Here is a 17,579-nt window from a genome sequence, read left to right as displayed (position 1 = left end):
ATTGTGACATTGAATGGTATAACCTCAAATCATATTGGCCTTTCTGAGTGAATATGGCTTTGGGGTGGCCATCTGTACAAAATGTAATGAGGTTTTTGAATGGGGTTTTCAATAGACTACTGTTGACGCTTTACTCCCTGTGTCTGTGTGTTTCAGTCTTACAGTTTGGCTTCACCACCATATTTGTGGCAGCTTTCCCCCTGGCCCCGCTCCTGGCCCTCCTCAACAACATCATCGAGATCCGCCTGGACGCCTACAAGTTTGTCACCCAGTGGCGGAGACCCCTGCCCTCTCAAGCCAAAGACATAGGTTAGGCTCAACTTCTGGTCTGACAATCACCAGGGCCATTTTCAAAGGAACGCAAAACATGCCAAATAGACGTAATTGTTCTACGCCAACAACCAACACCGTGCCTCAACTATTTTCACTCAATGGAACCCTATTTCATTAGTTTCAGCACAGACAGACGATTTTAGCCGACCAGTCTGTTATGCTTTATACTTTTGGAATCATTCTCAAACCCCTTTATAAGTATTCTTTGAAGAAGTCCTGACAGGCTGCTTGCTGGTGAACTGTAATAAATAATTTGCATCGGAGCAAGAACATCATTTTATTTTCTCTCCAGGGATCTGGTACGGCATCCTGGAGGGCATCGGTATCTTGTCCGTCATCACCAACGCCTTTGTCATCGCCGTCACCTCCGACTTCATCCCACGCCTTGTCTACGCATACAAGTACGGCCCGTGTGCCGGGCAGGGCCGGGCCGGGGAGAGGTGAGCGAGCCTGACCACAGTGACCACACAGGCAAAGTATCTACTTTTGACATTATTATGGCTAGTAATAGAGGGCAGCGGCATTGTCCTGCATCACAATGTCAAAGCACTGACATTTCATTATTTCCTGTTTATTGTTTCCAGGTGCATGATGGGATATGTAAATGCCAGTCTATCGATGTTCAGAGTGTCTGATTTTGAGAACACTTCGGTGCCCAGGACAGATGGATCGGATATGTTTGGAGAAGCAGTGAAGTACTGCAGGTAGGTTTGGTGACCAAAGAGAGTCTTGGTATGGTTGTGCTTGTTTGAACACAAAAGTTATAGCCTTTGACCTTTCGACCCTGTGTTTGACCCCCCAGGTACCGTGACTACAGAGAGCCCCCGGACTCGCCCGGTGAACCATACTCCTACACGCTACAGTTCTGGCATGTCCTGGCCGCACGGCTGGCCTTCATCATAGTCTTCGAGGTTAGTTTGTACAATTCATTCCATTCAACAAAACCGTAACACAATATTCAGCCGAGATGTTTCTGTAATTACTGTACTATTGGTGTTGTGTTCTTTTGTAGCACATGGTTTTCACCATCAAGAACCTGATCGCCTACCTGATCCCAGACCTGCCCAAGGACCTGCGTGACCGCATGCGGAGGGAGAAGTACCTGATCCAGGAGATGATGTACGAGGCCGAGCTAGAGAGACTGCAGAAGGAGAAGAACGAGAAGAAGAAGAATTACAGGGCCCATCATAACGCATTGCCCTGAATACACAAGCAGGTGATAAATAACTACACTGCACTGAAGGGACCAGCACGGAATACAGACAGACAATCTATAACAGTTTGTTGGCTGCAGAGTGTGGCGCATAGGAATTACATTTATACTGTATATAGGAAGGATAACTCGCCTGCATGACCAATGTGTTGCACCACTCATCTGGGTGAAGCACAGCTGTCATTTTATGCTCAACACACATCAGCTATCGAAGTAAGATTTGCCAATTGAAGCACGGGACGACAAGGGACCAGGTTGGGCAAGGAAGTGAAATAAGTAATGTCCCTTTTGTTCCTGTTGTCTAGAGGTTCCACTACTGTTGTGATTATCTACTGACACTCTCTCTATGACTCCACAGGTCATACTGGGGTCCATTTTTGCTCGGTGGTGTTGTGAGTGGGAATGACAGAGAATTGGCTGCATGCACGCCAGGGACTGTCCTGCCTGTCTGCGTCTCCCACTGGACCAGGTGAGCGCCCCCAAGAGGACCGTCAGCATGCTCCTCGCCATGGTGTTCAAACGTACTGTACGTCATTCTGAATCCGAGAGGCCAGTGGGTGAGGGGGAAAAAAGAGGACATACATTGGAACATTTTACAATGGGTTTACTACTTTTTTTCCAGATTGCTCCTTCTACTTTGGACTCACAACTATACATTTCTTCAAAACCTGAATGTAGATTTCAAAGAAACACAAAAACAATCTTTTGCAGTTCTATTGTCACAACTTAAAAAAAATATTCTGTCATCCGTGCGGTTGAATGACAAACCCTGTTTACAATCCTAGCCTTTTTATTTTGAGGACAAAACTCATGAGAAATCATGATCAATTGCTTTCACAAGGTTGTGAACCTTCAGCCATGTTCTCTGCTTACATTGTGTGCTGCAATAAGATGTTATTTTGAAACGATGTTCCATCAGATCTGTGTTAGTGGACACAGACTGCTCAAACATCCAATGCCTTCCTTTACAATGGATACTAACAACAAGACTAATAAAAATTCATATTTATTACAAACCGGTTTTGTAATTGTCCCATGTGCACTTTGATGTCATTTTAAAACCATCTCAACATGTTTCCATCTGACAGAATGTGCCACTACGAGAATCTCCATGGAGGTTAGCACATCCTTAGCGGGTAGGTCAGGTTGTCAGAACACAGTATGCATCACTAACACTGATGTCTCCTCCAGCTCGTTTAGAGGCTGCCCTACCAAGTAACTGTAACTGCAGCCACTGTCTGCCTCTAGTGTCTAGTGTGGTAACACCTGATTCCCCTCTACAGTTCCCTACTTGGCCACCAAGGGGTGCCAATACACCTATCTTCTGATGCAGCCACAGGCCTCAAAACAATGAGAGAGAGAGAGCGAGAGAGAGAGAGAGAGAGGGGGGAATAGGTGTACAGTTAGTTCTCAAATTTTTTTTGTCAGGTGTCCAAAGATAAACACAGTCATGTTCTGATACTTTGAAGCTGAGAAGTATCTTCATTTATGTTTATTTTAGGGGAAATACAATGATGACGGTGACATTGTAGAGTGTTTTTGTGCTCCTGGTGGAATTCTTGTTTGGTTTACACCATTATTGGTATAAAATATCTGTAAAATACTTAAAGCTTGGCAGCTTTCTCCTGTACATTTATATAATATTAATACACATTTTGCCAAGGGCAACAGTTGGTTCCCCAAGCACCGCCTCAATATCAACCACTTTCTTTCATATCCGTAGGATTTTTTTTATTTTGTATTCACCTTTATTTAACCAGGTAGGCTAGTTGAGAACAAGTTCTAATTTGCAACTGCGACCTGGCCAAGATAAAGCATAGCAATTCGACACATACAACAACACAGAGTTACACATGGAATAAACAAATACAACAGCCTATCAAGGTGAACTAGCTTGTTATCCCTTTCTGTGATAGGTAACACTTACATTGAGGATAAGATGTAATTTAACTGAGGATAATTGAGGATAAGATGTAATTTATTCATGATTGAGGTTGAGGGGTCTAATAAGACAAAACAAGAAGATGGCTGAAGTGGCCAGTCAAGGTCGTGTTGGCAACCAGAGCACACTGAAAGGCCTTTTTCAGCAGCAACCACAGGGCTAGATTCAAGCAGAAATCGCACGTTCCTGTTTGAGCACAAAATACACGATAAATGTTGGGGGGAAATGTCTTGGCTGAATGTCATTGAAGAGAGACAGCATTTTGGTTGGAAGTTGATTGTCTTGACAATGGAATCACACCCATCTTGCAACTGTCTTGACCCTGGAAGCCTGAGAAAAGGGCTTTGTAATGCCACTGGGAAGTTCCAAACCATTCTGTATGTTATGTATGTTTTACAGTATGTTGTCTATGGTCATATTGTGTGAGCATTATAAAGCCATTCTGAGGTTACATAAAGTATCCCTTCTTAGTCTAACTGTCTGACCTTGACTGGAACTGATACATGTGGAGCTGGAAGCTGTTGGAAATCACATCAGCACCTGAGTCAGAGATGTAGCTTACTTAATAATACATGGATGTACTAATCATCTAATAACCACCGTTTCCAGAAGGGTGTCTTTCTACATTGTTTTTAGCTTTATAACTTTTCCATATTATTCCATTTTCTATATTCAAAATGCTTAATCCTCCTGACCCTTGCAAAATGCTTGTAATCTGCTGTGCAGATGTAAAAACTAAATGCTTGTACATGATGCACATCACTACAAATTGGAGGCTATAAATTCTATGTAGTCCAGTGCCATGTCCTTCAGGTTGGTTACTGTGGTGTGGTGGAGGAGTTAGCGCAGGGTGCACATCCACACGTAAACTCTCCATTTTGATGATTAAAAACAGGAGAGGGGAAACATGGCGGGTTTGTTTTCTATTAAGGCAAATTTTCTCCTTTAAGAGGATTATCCCTGACACCGGCTTTGAGTTGCGTAAGGCTATCCTGGGAATCTGCGATCATATCAGCCATGGCCTCGTATCCTGTATTTTGGCAGCTATGTCAAATAGAATGAATGAATAGATTCTATTTCTATGTCCAGGCTACTGTCTGATGGGGATGTAAAACTTCATTTTAATTTTCATCCATTTGGTTCAGACCGGTGACCAGTGTTCCTTGACCCGTCTGGGGTTTCTTTTCTTCAAATGTGTATCCTTCTCTAGTCTTTTTAATCAATCCATTCAAACTCATTTTCTAATACTTTTTCACGCAGGACTACTCTGTCTGCCTCTCCAGTCTGTCTCAGCCACGATTCAGACATCAAACACAATGTCTCATAATGTTATACCCAGACTTATTGGTGTTCAATAACATTTAATAGAAGTTCTCAAATATAGACTTTCAGATTTTAATTGAAGAGACCCCCTGCTTTGTGTGGTTCCTTGAATTTTGCTTGCCTATCAATCAACCATGCCTGATACCTGAAAACCCATGTCAGCTCCTAGAGCTAATTCGAAGGCTTTAGCTTGGTGGGCTACCACAGACAACTTAGGTTTGATACTGGTCAAATTTGTATCCCCCAAGATCAAGACTCACAGGTAAAAACTATTTTGTCAGGATCCAGAACTTCAATGTGAGGGTGAAAAAGCTCTAGCACACCTGAATCACAGTGATGGTCCCTCAGGCATTTCCCAACCCCAGTGAGAACTTTGCCAGAATAATGCATAGGCCCTTTGAGCAACAGAAAGCACCAACACACAACTGATGTGTGTTGGTTTCTAACATGGTCTTGTATTTTTATCATATGTCATAAATGATTTCAGCACTCCCGTGGCGACAGTGAAATGGTGCATGTCCTTGAATGTCAGGGCCCCAGCTGTCGGCCCTAACGTTGCTGATAAAGAGCCCTCCTCGCAGGCTGTTTGCACAAACAGATTAGATGTATGACTGTCTTCCTCTGTCCCTGCTACAGGGAGAGAAATAACCACTCACTGGTTGCCTGGAGCGACACAGCAGCCTGTTCCATCTCACACACACACACTTAAGTGCGCCTACAACCCTTGTAACAGCAGATAGATAATAATGTAGTCCAATAACACGGTTGATGATGTGGAAAGCTACTCTCATCCTGTCCAAACCGTGACCTGCTGCGTGCACCCAATACGTTGAAAGGGACCATTTTTAAGAGTGAATCTGTCGGCGCTTGTCCCTGTGAAAGTGGCAATTAGGTCAATAGTGCACCACTTTTCACCTTCCCCACACAAGAAACTGGGTCAAAGGTACCACATTCTATTTATTGACTTGTCCATGGAACCCATTTCTGTTTATATGAAATGTTATGGCACCAGTCCTGTTCTAGGAAATAGTGTCACAACAAGAGTCTTATTCCCCTCACTTTTACAGGTCCACCGACCGTACAAATTCATTCATTCTGAAAGAACACATGGTACTGTTAAAAATTGATGCAAAAAAACGAATTATGAAATTAGTTCCATATTTAATAAATCAACAATAATATAGTGTGTGCTGCGTCTCTCTCAGTCAAACATTTTGAAATGCTGCTTAATAGTTTCATAGCCAATCATGTCTGACCTTTCTCGCACATGTAACTGAATGTCATTTAGAGATTATGGTCAAATGTCAAATGTGAATGCTTTCAGAGGAGGCATGTAAGAAATCTAAGTGAATAAATATAAAATTATAGATCTGGCTAAATTTGCAAACGCAGACCCATCATAACTCTAATGTATTTGTCTACAACGGTTTCACAATCTCCTGCTAAACTAACCTGTTAATTTACTTGTTTACTTTCCGAACGTACATCTCCTTCTCGCTGAATGTTTTTTTTTTAATTATTTTACCTTTATTTTAACAGGGAAGATGTGCCCTGTATAATACAACATAAATATACACATTATACACACACATTAAAATACAAAAAATACAGTAATGGGAAGCACCAATAAAATATCACAAATCAACCAGAAAAACAGCTACGTTCCTCCACAAATAAGTCCTGTCCCATGTCAAGTGCATTGTACATATGTCACAGTCTCTCCTCTCACTGTCTCCCCATAGGTCGTAAACAAAGTTAGGTGGGAACTTTGAAGGGTGGGCTAAAGTTACACCTCTAATGTCATTGCCTTGGTGACCCCTGACCTGCAGGGGATGAGGGGATGTAAGATAACCCAGTAGCACATCCCCTTACAGCCGTGACCTGCAGAAGACACTACTTACCAGACCCAATGTATTACGAACACTAACACATACAAATACACACGCACAGAAGTGCACACACACAGGCACTTAGCCCAGCATCTACCTTAGGGGTTTGTACACGTGCAGTCAGGTGTTTATCATAATCTGCCAGTATTTCTGTGTTTTCAAAATCTTCCATATGTTTCACTATGATAATTCACCCATGTAAAGTTGTTTTTTTGTATTTTATTTGTATTTTATTTAACTAGGCAAGTCAGTTAAGAACAAATTGTTATTTACAATGACAGCCCGGCCAAACTAACGACGCTGGGCCAATTGTGCGCTAACCTATGGGACTCCCAATCACAGCCGGTTGTGAAACAGCCTGGAAACAAACCAGGGTCTGTAGTGACGCCTCTAGCACTGAGATGGAGTGCCTTGGACCGCTGCGCCACTCGGGAGCCCAAAGGTGCAGTATGCAGCGTTATATGGAAAAAGATGACAGTCTTGCAATTCATAACAGTAACCGCGTTTCCAATCAATGCTTGACTGCTGTTTGACAAATACAAATATTCTCGCTCTTATCCATAATAATCTCATGTATTGCAGACTAACATACCCGCAGATCCTACCCGCACAGAATCTGACAGCTGTTGTCACGTTCGTCATAACGAGGAGACCAAGGTGTGATAATACATTCTTCTTTTATTACACAAAGAACACTAAACAAACACAACAACAACAGTGAAGCTAATAAGACACGAGTGCTGACAGGCAACTACACATAGACAATAACCCACAAAACCAAAATGGAAAAATGGCAACCAAAATAGGATCCCCAATCAGAGACAACGATAAACAACCAATTCAGGCCACCATAGACTTACATTACCTAGACATACAAAACCCTAGACAGGACAAAAACACACATACCCACCCTCGTCACACCCTGACCTGACCAAAATAATACATAAAACGTAGATAAATAAGGTCAGGGCGTGACAGCTGTTGGCTAGAGCGCACGTGCCAAGACCAGAGTAGGCTCATTGTTTATTTAACCTTTTGTGACAAAACTATTGGTAAAGTTGAAAATGTGATGGAATACATTGGACATTAGATTTTTATTTGGTACATGAAAACCTAAGAGGAAAAAGTACATTTTCTGTGCACTTCATCATCACACTCGGATTTTTATCCACAACAATTCAGTTTGGTGGGAAATGTATTGGATGGAAACCTAGCTCCTTACTAACTTGAATCACTCTGTACCAGGAATGAGCAGCAGGTGCAATCAATCGGGCTTGATTGACGTTTTTGGTTTCTTTGGCATGGACGATAAAAAGTGTTACACAGGAAGAAGAAGGGGAGCCAGGTGAGAAAGTGGTCAAGTGTTTAAAGAGGGACAACTTGGGAGACCATAAGCATCGGAAGGGTTAGCAGCATAAACTAAATACATTTTTATTCACCACATCCTTTGTAAACTAACAGTGAAATGCTTACTTACCCAACAATGCAGAGAGAAAGAAAATGAGAGAAATAATTGTAAAGTAAAACACTTAATAATAATAAATGCACAGTGAGTAACTAACTTGGGCTATATACACAGGGCACCAGTACCAAGTCAATGTACAGGGGTACGAGGTCATTTGAGGTAGATATGTACATATAGTATAACTAGAAATAAGTGACAGATAACAAACATTAGCAGCAGCTTATGTAATGAGTCAAAGTTATTGCAAAAAGGGTCAATATATATAGATAGCTATTTGGCTAACTATATAGCTAACTATTTAGCATTCTTATGGCTTGGGGATGCAGCTGTAGAACATATTGAGGATCTGCGGACCCATGCCAAATCTTTTCAGCCTCTTGAGAGGGAAGAGGCGTTGTCGTGCCCTCTTCATGAATGTGGACCATGATCGATCCTTAGTGACGTGGACACCAAGGAATTTGAAAACCCATGTTTTACTGTAGCTAGTACGGTTCCTTTGGAGGTACTCCTCACAACTAATTCCACTTCATTGACTTTTCCATGTACATGTACGTACTCTGTGGATTTGCTGAAGGAAGAACATTGCATATGCCATTGTTGCTTGTTTTTAAAGGCCCACTACTGCAGCCAGAGCACAGAGCTCACCCAACCTGAGGATTCATCCATAAGAGTTTAGTCATCAGAGTCGGTGAGTCCATCTGCCAAGACTTTTGTTTAGTTTGTTGACATTTGTAATAACAGGTATATGAACCCAAGTACTCATTGTTGCTAAGATAGTGAGTGAGGTGAATGCCGCTTGGCAGCAATAATTATTTTTCTTTGGGCAACTGAGAAACAGATTTCTTGAATCAGGTCCTGTCCAGTCAAAAATGAGGATTTCCCTGAAATTCAATCATATTTGTACAGTCAGCATCACCAAAGTTTTGAAAAACAGAAGATAAAACTTCACCTGAAATAACAAGGCTTCCAAAAAGCTGTTATATCTGACAAAAGATAAGTTATACAGGTTCAGATCATCGAGACACCCCTCGGTGTGACCAGACTATAAATGCAGCAGGTGTCTGGGGTAAATCATCCCATTTCTGTCATTCAATCCTCGATGTGTCGTGGTGGTTGGACATTTTGCAGAGCTCTCGAGACCATCCCCTTTGATGATGATTTCCATGACAACCGTCCCTAAGGCAGAGTGTGTCTGTCATGGTGTCCGGGATGGGAAGCTCATAATTACAAGTGCATAGTGATTATAGAGCAAGTCTGGATTACCCTGTAGGCCTCCCATTCAATTCCCATATGGCTAATGGAATTGACTTCACTTTGGGTGCGGGAATTAAATGGACTCAAGCTGCTCTGTAGTTTTATCAGGTACTATTGTCACTGCTTCCTAAAGCATCACTTGTGACACTACAACGGTGTCAGGTGCGCCGGTGCACATGCAATGGGTGTCGTGACTAAACTTGTCTTTATCCAAAATGGAGGCCTGCTTTCAAAAATATTGTCTCCCAGTTTACCTATATAGTAGGACCTGTTTTGCTATTGATCTAAATTAATATCTGATCTGATTGCCCGGCAAGCTAGCAGCAATTTGGATGTAGGCTGCATTCAAGTTTACAGCGGGCAAGGAGTTCACCCTTAACTCTTTGTAACATTGTCCAAAACCTCTGAAAAGTTAAGACAATCATTATGGAAAGCAATGAAAGCTACAAAGTTAATTGACATTTAAAGGCTATGTGATGGATTAAACAAAACTATATGATATAACTTCACATAGGGAGATTTTGTCTTGGCTGTTACGGTAAAAATCAACCTACAGTCAGTGGTGTAGTGGAGGGTATACGCATGTATACCCCGTATACCCACTTATTTTTCAGTGGGCATTACGTATACTCACTTTTGAATCCCCACGATGCATATCAAAGTAGGACTAGTGTAGTGGAGGTACAGCGTACGCTGTATTAATAAGGCTGATGGAACAGACCATTTTATCTTAAAATGTTGATAAACTATTATTTCTTCACATTTTAAGCACCAATGTGCACACGGAGTTTAACCTAATGTATCAGGCGTAAAAGAAATGCCTGAAACTAGATCCCCTAGATACTGGTCTTGACGAGAAGGAAAACATCTGTTGGGAGAGGTTCTCTTCTGCACTGTTCAACCAATCCAGTTCACGCGGAGGAGGAGTTAAGCTGGAGCGTCACCTTGTTAACATCCAAAAGTCGCATCCCAGGCTCTATTTCCCTCAAAACTGAACATCTGGTTGTTGGGAGTCCGCAGAGGCTACATGGGGGTAGGCCTACTTGCAAATGTTCCAAAATGCAATTTGCGGGAAAACCTTATTCTGAAATGCCCATCGCACATGTGAGCAGTTTCATGGACAGAGATCTAAATATCCGTTAGACATTTTAAAAGAGGGGAGATCTAAAGATGCAACATAATGGGTTGCTAATATGACTAGGATTATGCATTTGGTTGCAAGACAATGAAATAAAGTTTAAAGAAAACCAACAGAACAGGAGTATGCATATGAGGAAGTCTTTAGAAAGTAAATGCTACCAATTGATGGGACTAACCGCCTTCTGGTATATGGAAAGGCTTTCCCAAAACCTTCTCAATTAAATGTTAACCGGCTACAAAGTAGCCTACCTGGCTGAATGATATCATGAGTATTTGCATCAATCCAGTGGCTATTTGTTTTGAAAACTCCATCTCATGTGCTATAGAAGCACCGCTAACCAAACAACAGTGCTATGTGCTTGCACACTTGAATAAAAGGGTAACTACAATCAAAAAACTATTTCTTTGATTTTTCTCAGACCTCAAAGGTGGTCTCCTGATGTGGTTTAAGCATTGTTGTTGTGGACTTAGAAGAGGAGGTTCAAACTCATTCCAAGGAGGGCCAAGTGTCTGCAGGTTTTAGTTTTTTTCCTTTCAATTAAGACCTAGACAACCAGGTGAGGGAAGTTCCTTACTATTATAATTAGTGACCTTAATTAATCAGTACAAGGGTGGAGCGAAAACCCACAGACACTCAGCCCTACATGGAATGAGTTTGACAAATGTGACTTAGAACCTCCAATTCTTTTTTATTTTTTTATAATTTTAGTTCATTCAGAGTGTATGTCACTGTTTCTCATAGAAGTTTTCACACAGGGCGCCTTTTCGTTGCCGGGTGGGCCATTTGGATTTCTTTTTCTTTCACAGAGTATATCTACTTCTCCAGGAACCACTACACCACTGCACAGCATGTCATATTTAGGGAGGGAATCTGTGTAGGATGGGTTGTATCATTCTACCTAATCAGATATTTTATATTCAATGCTAAAAGCTGTTAGGTGGGTGAGGTGTTTCATATTGGTTATGCTGATCAAACCCTTCAAAGTTAGATTTATACCATGCACTGAATTTGTTAATATAATGTTATTCCTAATAGGATATGTGGGTAATACTACCCCGTGGGAGGCATATAACATCAATATAACACCACCAGGCATTGGTCATGTCAGCGGGACCTTTTCGAAAGCACACAGTCACAGGAAATGAGGCACATGAGTCAGGGGTATGGGCTGAAATTAAAGCTCCATGGTCTTTAGATTGTCCCAAAAGACTTGAAATGTTGCCAGAGAGGCATAATAACTGCAGTTCAATAGACATGGCATACAGTATGTCCTTTGTTGTGACAGTAAGAGTACCTCATATTCAGTTATGAAATATATTATGTTTTATCCAAAGTAGACAAGTGTTGATTATTTGGTATTAATATATACTGTAGACCTGTAATTATTTTCTTATACAATCAATCTATTGTTCTATTTTCAGGTGCCAAATACAGTTCAATGCACCAGTTTGTTACAGTGGATGTCTGTTGAAGTTCTTCTCCACTAAAGACTGTGGTAGAAGACATATGGTGATTGCTATAACCATGCTACTCTCTATTCCGATTGAAATAGGCCACTGTCTTCGTATGACTTAAAGGGAAAGGGGGATGACTAGTCAGTTGTACAACTGAATGCATTCAACTGAAATGTGTCTTCCGCATTTAGCCTAACCTCTGAATCAGAGAGGTGCGGGGAGCTGCCTTAATCGACATCCACGTCATCGTCGCCCAGGAACACTGGGTTAACTGCCTTGCTCAGGGGTAGAACGAGGGGCAAACTGCAGTTGCTGCATCCATTTTTGGACTTATAAATGAATTATATATACACATTATTGAAGAATATAACTTAATGCCTCATGAGCTCAGTTCAACTGTCACACCCCATCTGAACCCAAAATATAAGCTGGTTTTACTACAATGATTGTAAACATTGTAAATGTATTGCCTCAGCACTGTATAGCCTCAAAACCTAGTTAAAACATGGTATTAATGGTTAAAACAACACCTTTGATGTAACGTATATGTCTGTCTATGAATTTGAATGTTTAAATTTCTCCAGGCTCAACCCTTGGCTTTTTACCAAAACAGAGGCAGGGTTGATGCTTTGTTATTGTTTCAACAGAGGATTGGCCCTATAAGTGGGGCGGCAGGTAGCCTAGGGGTTAAGAGAGTTTGGCAAGTAATCAAAAGGTTGCTAAATCGAATCCCCTGAGCTGACAAGGTCAAAATCTGTCGTTCTGCCCCTGAACAAGGTAGTTAACCCACTGTTCCCAGGCTGTCATTGTAAATAAGAATTTGTTCTTAACTGACTTGCCTAGTTAAACAAAGGTTTAAAAAGTGGAGACTTGAGAGATATGGGATAGGCCACCTAATTGTGTCAACACAGGATCCTTTCAATGAACAACATGCAATAACATGTTTGGCCAAAGAAACATCCCACAGGGCAAAAACTGGTTGAGTGGAATACTGATTGGATTTTCCAAAAGTCATCAACATAAGGGTATATCGGGGGGTTTTCGCCCAACTTTTAACCTAAATCCAATGACATGGTGAATTTGTTGTTGTTGTTGAATTCACTTTAGTTGACAACTCAACCAAATATAAATCAAAACTAGATGTTGAACTGACATCTGTGCCCAGTGGGATGTAGCCTACATAATTCAAGAAAAAACCTTTGATTGCACTTACTGATTATGGATTTGATCAATATCTGTAATGATCTCTTTGCTTTCATAGCCTACATTTCTTGATTAGACTTGTATATTACAAATTACATTTGATTAGCCTTTAGCAACAAAAATTGTAAATATGGTAGTAGTAGCCCCCTATAATTACAGACAGAAATACTCCTCAGCACCAATCCCCTCCCCTCAGACAATCCTACAGGTGAAGAAGCTGGATGTGTAAGTGGCGTGGTTACACGTGGTCTGCAGTTGTGAGGCCGGTTGGATGTACTGCCAAATTCTCTAAAATGATGGCGGCGTCTTATGGTAGAGAAATGAACGTCTAATTCTCTGGCAACAGCTCTGTTGGACATTCCTACAGTCAGCATGCCAATTGCATGCTCCCTCAACTTGAGACATCTGTGGCATTGTGTTGTGTGACAAAACATTTTAGTGGCCTTTTACTGTCCCCAGCACAAGGTGCACCTGTTTAATGATCATGCTGTTTAATCAGCTTCTTGATATGCCACACCTGTCAGGTGGATGGATTATCTTGGCAAATGAGAAAGGCTCACTTTCAGGGATGTAAACAAATTGTTGCGCAAAATTTGAAAGAAATAAGCTTTTTGTACATTATGGAACATGTTTGGGATCTTTTATTTCAGCTAATGATAAATGTAACCAACACTTTACATGTGGCGTTTATATGTTTATATATTTCAGTCAATAACGCTAATGCCAATATTATAATGCAATTGTTGCAGCCTGATTATCAATAATAGGTCCATCTATCAGCCGACAGTATCCATTGTTTTATTTGTAAATGAAACATGTTTATTTGCAAAGTCTGTGTTTACACGTTGTATATATATATAAAATCAATTCAGGGTTGTAGACCAACTGATGCTGCGCAATAACGTAACCTACCCAGGCACACCGTGGCATCCAAGCAACGGTTTAATTTGTCGGGGACGCGACGAAACAAGTCGACTAATTGGTTTAATAGCCTTAGCCTACTATCGATGTGCCATATTTATTTCGTGAGCAACCGCAAGCCCTGCTTTCATTTTGACGCTTTTGGAGTCTGTTTGGAGATGACAATACACTAGAAAGTGTATTTTATTGTATGAAGTATTGGTTCCATTTTTTTTTATAACGGAATATAGCCTAGGCATCTTGTATGAGATGAAAACAGTTCCAGAGAGCGAAATACGTTCATTGGTTTTGGTCACAATACGAAGAAACGATGTCGCATTATTGTGAGGATCTTCATCGTTTGGAAATGTAAGTGGTTATGTTCAACTTTCTATTGCTTGGACCTTTTCTTTTGTTCTGCAGCTCTCTGGGAGTATTTTCTATGAGACTCAATCTATTCCCTTATAGCCTAATTTTCAGCTGGTAAAATAACAGTTTCACTAGTACAAACTACATGATGGTTCGAGCTAATTCCACTGTAAATTGCCTTCTAAACGAGCATAAACCAGATGGTTATCAAATTTAATAGCTAATTACTCATGAGTTTAGTTCAACTGTATAACCTCATCAGAACCCAAAATGTAAGCATATTTTACTCCAATGTTTGTAAACAATGTAAACAAACACTGTAAAGCCTCAAAACGTGGTTAAAACTATAATTCTGATATAATGGATCATCAGTCCTTACATCCACAGCTCTGTCTATGATTTGAGAGTGGTTACATTTCTCCATGTCCATCCCTCAGTTTTTTACCAAAACAGAGGTGGGATGGCCGCTTTTTATTGTTTTAATTAAGGACTCTAGCATTAAGGTTATTTTGCAGAGAAAACAAGTTAATCACTGTCATATGACATTATCGGATGCTAATACCCATCTCTCCCTCTCTGTGTGTCTCTCGCTCTCTCTCGCTCTCTTTTTGAATGGGACGCTTAAGAGTGGCTCATAAGATGTTTGCAACTTCTTCACCAACAAGCTGAGACTCAGCCATCAAACAGTAGAATGTGTCCCGTTGTGCCACAACCGCTGGGTGTGTCCATTGACGGGCATTTACATGGCTTTAGGGTTACCTTGGCATTCCTCCTGTCCATGTGTCTGTCCCGTATGACGTTCACGGCCGCCTGCCCACCACCCTGCCTGTGTGCCAGCGACATCGTCTCCTGCAGTGGTCTCAATCTGTCAACCGTTCCCCCTGACCTCCCTGGCTATGTCACCCGATTGGACCTCAGTCACAATGTCCTCACTGCTCTGCTCTTGGATTGGCCAGACCGGTGTCTGGACAGGCTGACCACGCTGGTCCTCAGTCAAAACGCCATTACCCATCTGGCACCGGACACCTTCGCCCCCACCCCTCACCTTCGCCACCTGGACCTCTCGTCCAATGGGCTGTCTCGGCTCAACGCATCTGCCTTCCATGGGCTCGGGGAACTGGAAGTGCTGCTTCTGTTTGGAAACCACATCAGTCAGACCATGGCGGGTGCCTTCCAGGGTCTGAGCAGCCTGGAAAGGCTGTATCTGGGCGGGAACAGACTGACTGCCTTCCCCCTGGAGCTCTACCAGCGAGATGGGGATCTGCCATGTCTGCGTTTCCTGGATTTGTCGATGAACATGGTGAGGCAGGTGCCCGTGCAGAGCCTACTCTCTCTGGCCACCTGGCAGCAGAGTGGCATCTATTTGCAGGGGAACCCGTTGGTGTGCGACTGTGCCCTGCGAGCCATGCTGGAGTACTGGGAGAGGAGGCAGTACCGTCCCCTACTAGACTTCAGGGAGGAGTATCCATGCAGCCTGGGTCAGGAGGAGTGGCTGAATTGTTCTGCTAGCCCTCAGGGTGGGTTCCATGGAACTGTAGAAGTGTCTTACCAGGCAGAGCCTGGTGATTGGCTCATGGTGCCGTGCCCTGGCGTTTCGCTCCCCCTCCGGGAAGGGTTGATGGTGTTCTGGGTGACCCCGGGCGATGGATCCCCGGCACTGGGCGTAACAGACGGTCAGAGCAGCCGCCTCACGGTCCTCACCAACGGTACCCTGGAGATCCGAGGGGCTCTCCGTGAGGATTCAGGGACTTACTCATGCGTGGCAGTCCGCGGTCGACACCGGAGCTCCAACGAGACTTTGGAGGTCACCGTCTCCGTAGGTAACCCCAGCGGACTGGGCAAGAGCGGGGAGGAACGTAGCAGCGGCGGGGAGCATTTTAACACGGCATTTACCACGCTGGCGTCCTGTGTGGTCAGCATCGTCCTGGTGCTCCTCTACCTGTACCTCACTCCCTGCCGTTGCCATGGTGGAAAGGCCGGGGGCGTTGGTGGGTGCGGCGGGCGAGCCATGCTCCTCTGTGCAGACCCCAGAGAGGCGGAGCTCGCAGACAGAAGGGTCACCGGTGGAAAGAGGGTGGCCTTCCTCGAAACGGGGGGCGAGCACCCCCACAAATGCAGGGCCAAGCACCCAGTAATGGACGCTGCAGCCATAGAGGGCATTTTGAAGAATGGAAGCAGGGCCTTGGAGCAGGTCCTCGAAGAACACGTTGCGTAGCATTCAGGGTGTGTCCTTCAAGCCCCACCAGGCTTTCACTGGACTAGACTACACCATGCAAAATGGACTGTTTGTAACATGGTTCTCAAAATGCCAAATATTGAAACCTCGCATTGAGAATCCATACATGAAAGTAGTTTTAACACCTGTTATTTCACAACAGTGATCAGACTGCTTTTTAATGTTATACCTACTGTGTGGATAGATATGGAAACAGTAGTTGGTGTCTTTATGTCAAAGTTTTATACATATGAACTTGCAGATAAAGAAATAGTTCCAAACAAAATACATTCTGTGGAACACCTGTGTGAAATGCTTTATGTAGGCATTCATGGGTCTATAATGTTATTACAGGATACACATGGTATACACTGTCCATCCAAATGCTTACTTGCAGGCTCCTAGTCTGTCATAAGGTGCCATGCGCTATTATGAATGATCATAACAGGGCGAACACTGACTGTACGTGTATTCTTAATGTATTATATGCAGGTTGAATGGATGCATTCAGACAAAGATGCCAAAGTCGACCCTGATCAGTGTCTGGGGACTAGCCAGCTCTAGCCCCAAGCCTCCCATGACCTATATACTATTGTTGTTCTCGGTTATTTTTGCAGGTGTGACTGTGAATAGAGTTTTTCAAGGTAAGGAAGGGACTGATATGTTACTGCTGGTATTAATATATTGAACTAACTTGGATATTGACATTCATTTAGAAGACCTACATTTCATTGTCTTGATGTTGTATGTTCATTTAAGTATATATGCATTTCAGATGAGTAGGCTTTTTTATCCATCAATGATCTCGAAACAGTGCAAGAGACCTGCTATATCTTGCAGACACCATTTTTAGAAAGAAAACACTTAATTTTATCTTA

General features: G+C 42.5%; 2 protein-coding genes across 6 annotated transcripts in view; both read left to right on the top strand.

The window, feature by feature from the left end:
- LOC100653449 (anoctamin-4) overlaps positions 1-2,562 on the top strand; it is a 39,607-nt gene extending 37,045 nt beyond the window's left edge. For all 5 annotated transcript variants that reach the window (XR_016486854.1, XR_016486855.1, XM_021563938.3 and 2 more), the window contains 6 exons: positions 157-309; positions 626-773; positions 918-1,037; positions 1,136-1,244; positions 1,346-1,549; positions 1,905-2,562. Coding sequence is in view for 3 of the 5 variants with exons in the window: in XM_021563938.3 (XP_021419613.3) it covers positions 157-309; positions 626-773; positions 918-1,037; positions 1,136-1,244; positions 1,346-1,537 (722 nt within the window). In the remaining 2 variants the exon portion in view is untranslated. The remainder of the gene's footprint in view (positions 1-156; positions 310-625; positions 774-917; positions 1,038-1,135; positions 1,245-1,345; positions 1,550-1,904) is intronic.
- An 11,587-nt stretch (positions 2,563-14,149) lies between these two features.
- Positions 14,150-16,987, top strand: LOC110490513 (amphoterin-induced protein 2-like). Its single transcript, XM_021563936.3, has 2 exons — positions 14,150-14,486; positions 15,113-16,987. Exon 2 carries the CDS (start codon positions 15,178-15,180, stop codon positions 16,699-16,701), a length of 1,524 nt encoding a protein of 507 aa, XP_021419611.1. The 5' UTR covers positions 14,150-14,486; positions 15,113-15,177; the 3' UTR covers positions 16,702-16,987.
- Positions 16,988-17,579: the final 592 nt, after the last annotated feature.

Source organism: Oncorhynchus mykiss, chromosome 15 (genome assembly GCF_057628025.1).
Source record: "Oncorhynchus mykiss isolate SJ-2025 chromosome 15, ASM5762802v1, whole genome shotgun sequence".
Classification (NCBI taxonomy): Eukaryota; Metazoa; Chordata; class Actinopteri; order Salmoniformes; family Salmonidae; genus Oncorhynchus; species Oncorhynchus mykiss.
The sequence above is the reverse complement of the archived record's forward strand: the minus strand, read 5'-3'. Positions and strand labels throughout refer to the sequence as shown.

Bases quoted from the DNA above. Each gene is read 5' to 3' on its own strand.
- LOC110490513 (XM_021563936.3), top strand. From the start codon at position 15,178: ATGTGTCCCGTTGTGCCACAACCGCTGGGTGTGTCCATTGACGGGCAT.